The following is an 8840-nucleotide window of genomic DNA, read 5'->3' as shown; positions in this document are numbered from 1 at the left end:
GGAGAAAAATACACCATCCACTGTCTCCTTGATTTCTCCTTGGAGAGGATACACCATCCTCGCCAAGGCTAAAGAAAAATGTACCATCCTCTTTCTCCTTGTCCTCTCATCAGCATTTGACACAGTCGATCACTCTCTATTTATCCAATCTCTGCAATCTGCAGTTATCCAAGACCTCGCCCTAGCTTGGATTCCTTCCACTTCTCAAATCGTTCCTTTAAGACCTCATTCAATGGCTCCTCCTCAACCTCCACCCTTCTCTCAGTTGGGGTCCCCCAAGGCTTTGTTCTTGGCCCCCTGCTGTTCAATTTACACCGCCTTCATCGGCAAATATCTCCTCCCTGGGCTTCAAGTATCACCTACTGTATATGCAGATGACACCCAAATCTACCTCCATACCACAGAACTCTCCACCTCCACCTTGGAGAAGTTATCCACCTGCCTCTCAGCCATCTGATGCTGGATGTCAGCCAGGTTCCTAAAGTTAAACCTGGATAAAACAGAACTCCTAATTTTCCCTGTGCAGTCTCACTCCCAATGGACATCTTTGTCACTGTCAATAGTACAATCATATGCCCAACCACACAAGTCGGCTGCCTGGGTGTCACCCTAGTCTTGGCCCTTTCCTTCTCCCCTCACATCCAAACCATTGCTAGGGCCTGCAATGTCCATTTATGTAACATCTCCAAGATCCAGGACACTGACAACCGCATCACCCCACTACAATCCATCATGAAAGCAGCGGCCAGACTAATCTACTCCTCCCACTGTTCTGTCTCCACGACTCCACAATGCAAATCCCTTCACTGGCTTCCAATCCGCTTCAAGATCCTTTTTTTCGCCAACAAATCTATACACAAGTCCTGCCCGACCTACATCTCTGACCTGGTCAGCAGATATACACCTGGCTGCCCACTTCGTTCTTCCAACAACCTCCTCCTAACCACCCTACGCATCTTGCACTCTCATGCACAACTACAGGACTTCACTAGAGCTGCCCCGATCCTGTGGAACTCTCTCCCACTGCCCATCCGGCTTGCTCCCTCCTTTAAACAAGCCCTCAAAACTCACCTATTCAAGGAGGCCTACCTCACCGCAACGCTGTCCTAATGCTCTCTGCCGAGAACCTCTCAATGCACCCCTCCCTCTAGATTGTAAGGCTTTGGCAGGGCCCGTCCTTCTGTATCATTCTGGATTTTGCACTCTATGAAGAATAATGTGAACTTGTATAATTACTAGCACTCTAGTGTATGATCTGGCATTGCGTATCTTATTGCTTATCTCCTGTATTGTGTCTATAATCCTATGTATTGTACAGCGCTGAGTAATGTGCTGGCGCTATATATATATATCCAATAAATCATCATCATCTTCTGTGCATATGTAGTTCTATTAAAAAAAACAGCCTTTTAGCATTGTTTGTCTTGATCTCTCCTATTTTCTCACTTTGCAATGTATTGATTTATTTGTTCCCCTTTTTGCTAAAGTTCCTTTTTAAGACCGTAATAAAAAGGTAGTGGACCCCCGGTATACCATCCAGTATAATCATCATCATCCACGTTCCTGGCTGTCCCCATGTTCATGTAGCCTCCTGCATGGACTGCATAAAGGTGGGTATATCTGAAGTGCAGCAGCCAATAAAATAGTGGCAGGAAGGCAGCTGTAATCTGATTGGTTGCAGAGGTAGCACCGCCCCTCACTCTTCTGTAGATGAGGTCACTGCATTGAGGAGTCTGAGGCTCAGCGATACGGATGTATAATAAGTCAGGAGGCAATGCAAACAGACGTGTGAGAAGTAGTTTATTAAAACATAGATTTCTGGATGGTCCCAGTCATGGCTTTGTGTACATGTGACATGGAGGACAATCTTTGTTACTGTTAATTTACTTCAGACCTACTCGCAACCATAAATGGAGGTTCCTGGTCACCTCTAAAGGCGGTTAATGACATGTAAATAATGCTGACTTGCATACAAATCTAAAGGTGGCCATACACTTAAGCGATTTTCCCATAAATTTCCAGAAGATTCAAGTAGTATGACTAAAGGTGCTAGAAAATCGGAGCACCAACGTGCCAACTCGATCAATAATGCAATTGATTTCTGGCCAAAATCAAATTGGTCGATCACACCAAAAGTTAGATATCGCTCAATAAGCAGTGGGTGCAATTTGGTGACGATCGATGTGAAGAGTGTCGGCAGCGGAGCTTACGCTCATCTGTCCACCACCATGCTCCTGCTGTAAACTGTGTCTTCTCTCCATCGCCCGCCGCTGGGACGCCGATCCCTTTGTCTTCTCTCCATTGCCATCGTGGCGCCTGTGTCCTGTGCCAAACACTAGAGACCAAACACTCTCTAGTTTGTGTCAGAGGACACAGGTGTCCAGGGGGCGATAGAGAAAACACAGGACACAGGAGGAGGCAAACAGGTGCACAGGTGAGTGTAAGCTCCGCTGCCAATACTCACATAGATGGGGTACACCTGGGGGGTCTTGGCAGGAGGTGCGCAAATCTATTGAAAATCTGTGTACAGTGTGTGGAAGGAGTCGATCCCTCTCATATCAGATTCGATCAGAGAAGGATCTATCGGATGGTCAATTCTGGTGGCCATACAGTTATAGATTTGTAGCAGATTCGACAATCAGATTTCTGGCAGATGCCTCAAGTCAAGTCGAATCTGACAGGAATCTGATGTGTGCCACACACTAGGAACAGATTTCCAATAGATTTCAGAATGAAATCGATCTAAATGCATTATTGGACCATTAGATCCAATGCAACTTTATGGGCCATCGATCTGCTGCCAGCAGCACATCAACCTAGATTTTCCATCCAGTCAGATCAAATCCATCCAAATCGGCCGCAAATCGATCAATTGATAGAATCGATTTCTGATCGATCACTTCTATAGAATCTATCAATCGATGGCTGAAATCGACCAGTGTATGGGCCCCTTCAGTGTATAGCCACCTTAATACAGTTGAAATTCAGCCAAATTAAAAACAGCAGGAAGTAGGCATCTCTAGATGTAGACATTTTCTTTCACAATACTCTGTCCCCAGAAACAGGGCTGAACGCTCCACTGACCACCCCTTACATGGTATACCAAAATGTGATTGGCTTAGTCTTTTGCTTCGGTTGGTTGGCAGCCAATCACAAAGAAGCTTATGTATAAAATGCAGACTCTACCGAGGCACAAACAGCAGTTCTTATAGTCAGATCCTATGTGTGGTGTATTAGTGAAGCAATCTGCACCAGTCTTCACACTGTAAAGGGGTGGGGTGGGGGTGGAGTCTATCAGGAGGGGGTGGAGCTTTACAGTAACATCTACTGACAGGGCTTTACACTATGACAAGCTATGGTGTTGGTCCATGAAGACAGATGATAAGCCTTAGGATGCCCACACACGTAGCAATTCTTCAAGCGACTCGAATTATTTTACATTATTCCAACCTTAACTAACCGTATTGCCTCTGCTCAAACGAACGTGGCGATCCAGTGTAAAGGAATGTAAAAATATCTGCGGCAATCTTTTGACAATGGATTGTAATGTGGATGGAATAAACCGTAAGCGATCGTAATGAACACTTTCAGGCCCCTATTCAATTAACCTTTTCTCTTGAGTTTTTGGACTAGGAGATCATTTTTCATCTTCTCTTTAAAGAGAAACCGTGACCAAGAATTGATCTTCATCCCAATCAGTAGCTGATACCCCCTTTCCCATGAGAAATCTACTCCTTTTCACAAACGGATCATCAGGGGGAGCTGTATGGCTGATATTGTGGTGAAACGCCTCCCAGTGTGATGTCAGGGCCATGGTGCTGACATCACACTGTGGGAGCCTTGTTGCATTGTGGGAAATAACAGCCGTTTACAGCGGTTTCGAACTGCCAAAAAAGCAAGCAGCATCTCCTTCCACTGGCATCACCTGCCAGCAGTAAAAATGTCACCATGTGATAAATGCCAGAATGTAAATCAGGGAGATTAAAGATTTTACAATGGGCAAACACTGACTAAATCATTCATACATCATTTTTGTAAAAATGAAACACTTTTTTATTACATTATTTCCACTGGAGTGCCTCTATAAAGGGAACCTACACTGAGAGGGATATGGATCTTACCTCTTAAACAATACCAGTTGCCTGGCAGTCCTGCTGATCTCTTTGGCTGCAGAGGTGGCTGAATCACACACCTGAAACAAGCATGCAGCTAATCCAGTCTGACTTCAGTCAGTGCACCTGATCTGCGGCATGCTTGTTCAGGGGCTATGGCTAAAAGTATTAGAGTGAGTCAGGCAACTGGTATTATTTTAAAAATAAAAATCCATATCCTTCTCAGCTTAGGTTCCCTTTAAAGCAGCAGGAACAGCCATACTATCCCAGGAATAAAACATATATAAGTAGATAAATACTTGATCTACTTACATAACATATGGATTGTAATGTCCATATTTTGAGTTCAGTGAATTTTATATTGTAAACAAAGAGAAAACTGTTCCAGGCATTAAACATCTTTACTGCCTCAGTCTGAAGCCAATCCTGATGTAATTTCCTTCCTTACTCTTTTTTTTCCCTCCTGCCTGAAATGGTGTATGCATTGCCTGACCTCCTCCCCACTAAGCTCTGTATAAACTGCACTGTCATCTCTAGCTTGCTTTGTAAACATGTGAGCACAGCATAGACCGCATTTCAGCAGCTTCTGCAGAGGGGTGAGGTGTATTTCCCTTTTCAGCCTTCTGTCACTCTGAACTGCCCTCAGCCAATCAGTGAGGAGCAGGAAAATGGGAGGGAAGAGAACAAGCTTCCCCCTCCCCGGCAATGTACTAGAATAGAGCCAGGCTGACTGAGATACGATTCACTACAGCAGACAAGGAGAAAACTCAAGAGAAACTGTTAACTAAATAGTGTCCAGACCATTTGATCAAATCACAGAATGGAATAGAAAGCTGTAAACCTGGCTACGTGCGTGTCACCATTTTATTACGCTCCATACATGCTGAGAAGAGCCCAATATGAGAGCAAGTAGTCACGGAAGCAAGAGACGAGGGACAACTTTCACAATGAAGAGCAACTCTGCCCAAAATGACATCTAGTGGCTGTGGGTGGAGTTTGGCAGCATTTGGCCCTCCTGACCAAAAAAAAAAAAACCCAACGGGAGATCAAGCCCAAATCCCCACTGCTGTCACCAAGTGGACCTTCCCTGTAGTCTCATGGCGAGTCCACTAGAGAGCAGTGCAGAGAAACGCTTTGCCTCGCTTCTCCTCATGGATGTTCTCCAGCAATGTGAGGAGAGCATCCAGGCTGGTGACACAAGCAGGAGATGAGGGTGATCTCCTCAACAGAGTCCTGGACAGCGATGAAGATTTCACAGCGGATCCCGCCCTGTCCCATGACGCTCGGAACAGAGAGATCCAGTTAGTGCAGAGCTGTGTGGTAGGAGGAAACCCAAGTGGCGGAAGCCAGGAGGCAGGTAGACGAACGCCACTCCTGGCTTTGTGAAGGCAGCAGCAAAAATACAGGCAGAGAAGAGGCGGTCCCAGAAACGAGATATCTCTGGAGTACAACAGACATGCTCTGTGACACCATCCAACACCGATATTCCCAGGTCCTATAAAAACATCCAGCGCTGAGACAAGAGATAAGAAGAGAGCTCACAGCACAGAAGAGAGGTCGGATCAGCAAGAGGAAATGAGTAGCTTCCAAACATCTCCGATTGGTCCTGTGGTAGAGAGGGGGTGGAGCCTCAGATTCTGCTCGTCTGTTCCAGATTCTACCCATTTCCTCGTGCCTGATGATGCCAGACTGCGACGTCCGACGCTCAGGAGGAGCGGCTGTCTGCAGTGTACAAGCGGTACATGAAGCCCAGGACCAGCACGGCCACCGCTGGGATCAGCCAAGTAGACCAGGAACTGTGGGGGGAGAAAGAGGAGAGGTGCTGTGAAGCTGTAAATATTTTACTCGGTGAAGGGTGGGCCGCTTATGGATCAGAAGGAATTTAAAGAGACACTGAAGCGAAAAAAAAAAATATGATATAATGAATATAGTGTTTTTTCTAATATTGCATCACTCTATAATATGTGCAGATTACACAACACTCAGCATTCAAAATGAGTCTTTCAGAGCAGTCTGTGGAGTAATGACCTCTCCTCTAGCAGAGGAAAAGTAAATAGTTCAATTACAGTTGAGATAATAAAAGTCAGATAACAGCCCTCCCCACGACTAAGTTAGTCGGAGAGCTTAATGGCTTTTTTGCATAGAGATAACAACTGGAGTTTCTCAACTCTTCCTGTACTGGAAACAATTACACTAATGTATCTGATCTTAATGTTTTATTTCTTAGCTGTGCTACACATACAAATCATAATATCATCATTTTTTTTTCGCTTCAGTGTCTCTTTAAAGCAAGCCTCTAATGAAAGAAAAAATAAGTAAAAGACAAACACTTCTATGCGGATAACACCCAAATCTATCTCAGCCCCTGACCTGTCCTCACTAGTATCCAGAGTCCCCGACTGTCTATGTGTCATTTCTGCATTCATGTCCTCCCGCTTCTTCAAACTCAACATGAGCAAAACAGAAATTGTGATTTTTCCACCATCGCTATCTATGCCCCCACCAATTGCTGCAACCATAACTGTAGACAACACCCCAATAACCTCAACCTCTAAGGCCCGCTGTTTGGGGGTTATACTTGACTAAGAGCTCTCCTTTAAACCTCACATTGCCTCATTAACCACCACCTGCTATTTCCAGCTCAAAAATATATTCCGTACCCATCCCTTCCTCACACAAGAGGCCACCAAAATGCTTGTACATGCCTTAATCATCTCCCACCTAGACTACTGCAACACCCTGTTCTGTGGTCTACCAAAGAACAGGCTAGCACCTCTCCAATCCCTTCTAAATTTAGCTGCCCGCCTCATTCACCTTTCCACCGCTCCTCTGACACAGCCCCACTGTGCCGTTCCGTCCACTGTCCACCTATTACCCAGAGGATCCAGTTCAAACTCCTGACTAACATCAAAAGCCCTTCACGAGTTGTCCTCTCCATACATCTCCTCACTAATCTCTAGCTACTGTCCCTCCCTCAACCTCCGCTCCTCCCAAGAAATTCTCCTGGCCTCTAAGCTGATCACCTCCTCTCATGCTCGCATCCAAGACTTCACACGAGCATCATCCCTTATCTGGAACTCTCTTCCACAGCCTGTACTACATGCTCCAAACCTGGACATCTTCAAGCGCTCTCTTAAAACACACCTGACAAGCTTATAACATTTTATAGCCCCATTTTCTTATCTGTTCACAATGTGATCAGAAGCAAAGGCTCACTGCCTCATACATCCGGACACCCCTTCCCCCCCCCCCCCCCCCCCGTCTCCTTACCTAGTGTGTCCTCCCCACTACCCTTTAGATTGTAAGCACCCAAGGGCAGTCATCGTCCTAATGTTTGTTTTTGTTGTAACACTTGTGCTGCTTGAGACTCTGCTGTACATTTTTTCGTTGAACCTATGTTCCCCTTGTCGTTTTGTTGCGCTTTGTAAAGCGCTGCAGAATATGCTGGAACTATATAAATGGAAAAAGAATACTACTAATAATAAAAAAAAAAATAATACACTTACCTCATTAGTCCAGAGGCGTCCACCATCCTCCTAAACCCCACCAATCAGGCGCTGTGACCCTGCGCTTGTTCCTGTCGCCGTTCTTCCATCCATGTACGAGTGCGGCTGTACTGCGCATTCACAAGAAAGGTCCACACCTCCGAAGTAACACAAAGCCTCTCGTTCTTGTAGGAATAAGTTGTGCACAACTGACTTTGTGCAACTGCGCAGGTGTGCCACATACTCACTCATGCGCAGTACGGCCACACACATACAGGGGACGAGAGCGAGGCTGCCAAGATGAAGAGGGTGCCAGCCAGCAGTGGGGTCAAGGAGGACATTATGGACCATCCAGAGGCTTCCCTCCACTTAGATAATTATCTGACCTTACCTTACCCCCCCCCCCCCCCACCAATTTTACTTGAAGAATTGTTGACATTAAAGACCACTGTCGCGAAAATCGTAAAAATTTAAAATTCATGTAAACACATTCAAATAAGAACCATGTTTCTTCCAGAGTCAAATGAGCATAAATTACTTTTCTCCTATGTTGCTGTCACTTACAGTAGGTAGTAGAAATCTGACATTACCGACAGGTTTTGGACTAGTCCATCTCCTCATGGGGGATTCTCAGGGTTTTCTTTATTTTCAAAAGCACAAAGGGAATGGCAGTTGCTCCAACCAACTGCCACAAAAGTGTGCAGGGAGCACGGAGGCTGGCCAGCATCTATGTATAAAGCCTTTTCAGGGAGTTTCTTTATAAAAAATAAAAGCCTTGCTCCAAGAAGAGATGGACTAATCCAAAACCTGTCGGTTCTGTCAGAATTCTACAACTTACTGTAAGTGACAGCAACATAGGAGAAAAGTAATTTATGGCTCATTTTATTCTGAAAGAAATGTACTTTTTATTTGTCTATGTTTGCATGTATTTAAAATTTTAAAATTTTTCGTGATAATGGTCCTTTAATGTTTTTCAAACGGTTAAAAAAGTGCATGCAAGTGTATGCAAAGGTATGCAAAGGTATGCAAGGGTATGCAAGTGTATGCAAGTGTATGCAAGGGCATGCATAGCTAAACAGTGCTCATTTTATTGTATAGTGTGGAGAACCAGCACTCACTGTTATACGAATCAACAGCAGAAAGAATCTTAGGGCCCTTGCACACAATGGTGGTTGCATCGCGTGGCGTTGGACAAATGCAACCATTGTCCTATGGACGCTGTACAGAGATGTAACTTAATTAC

The 8840-nt window shown here is 45.0% G+C and overlaps 1 protein-coding gene across 1 annotated transcript in view; it reads right to left on the bottom strand.

The window, feature by feature from the left end:
• Nucleotides 1-1783: 1783 nt before the first annotated feature.
• CYB5B (cytochrome b5 type B) overlaps nucleotides 1784-8840 on the bottom strand; it is a 37708-nt gene continuing 30651 nt past the window's right edge. The window contains exon 4 of the mRNA XM_068261739.1: nucleotides 1784-5934. Within this exon, the coding sequence (XP_068117840.1) occupies nucleotides 5818-5934 (117 nt within the window). The 3' untranslated portion in view covers nucleotides 1784-5817. The remainder of the gene's footprint in view (nucleotides 5935-8840) is intronic.

The sequence above is a fragment of the Hyperolius riggenbachi genome, chromosome 11 (assembly GCF_040937935.1).
Source record: "Hyperolius riggenbachi isolate aHypRig1 chromosome 11, aHypRig1.pri, whole genome shotgun sequence".
Classification (NCBI taxonomy): domain Eukaryota; kingdom Metazoa; phylum Chordata; class Amphibia; order Anura; family Hyperoliidae; genus Hyperolius; species Hyperolius riggenbachi.
The sequence above is the reverse complement of the archived record's forward strand: the minus strand, read 5'-3'. Positions and strand labels throughout refer to the sequence as shown.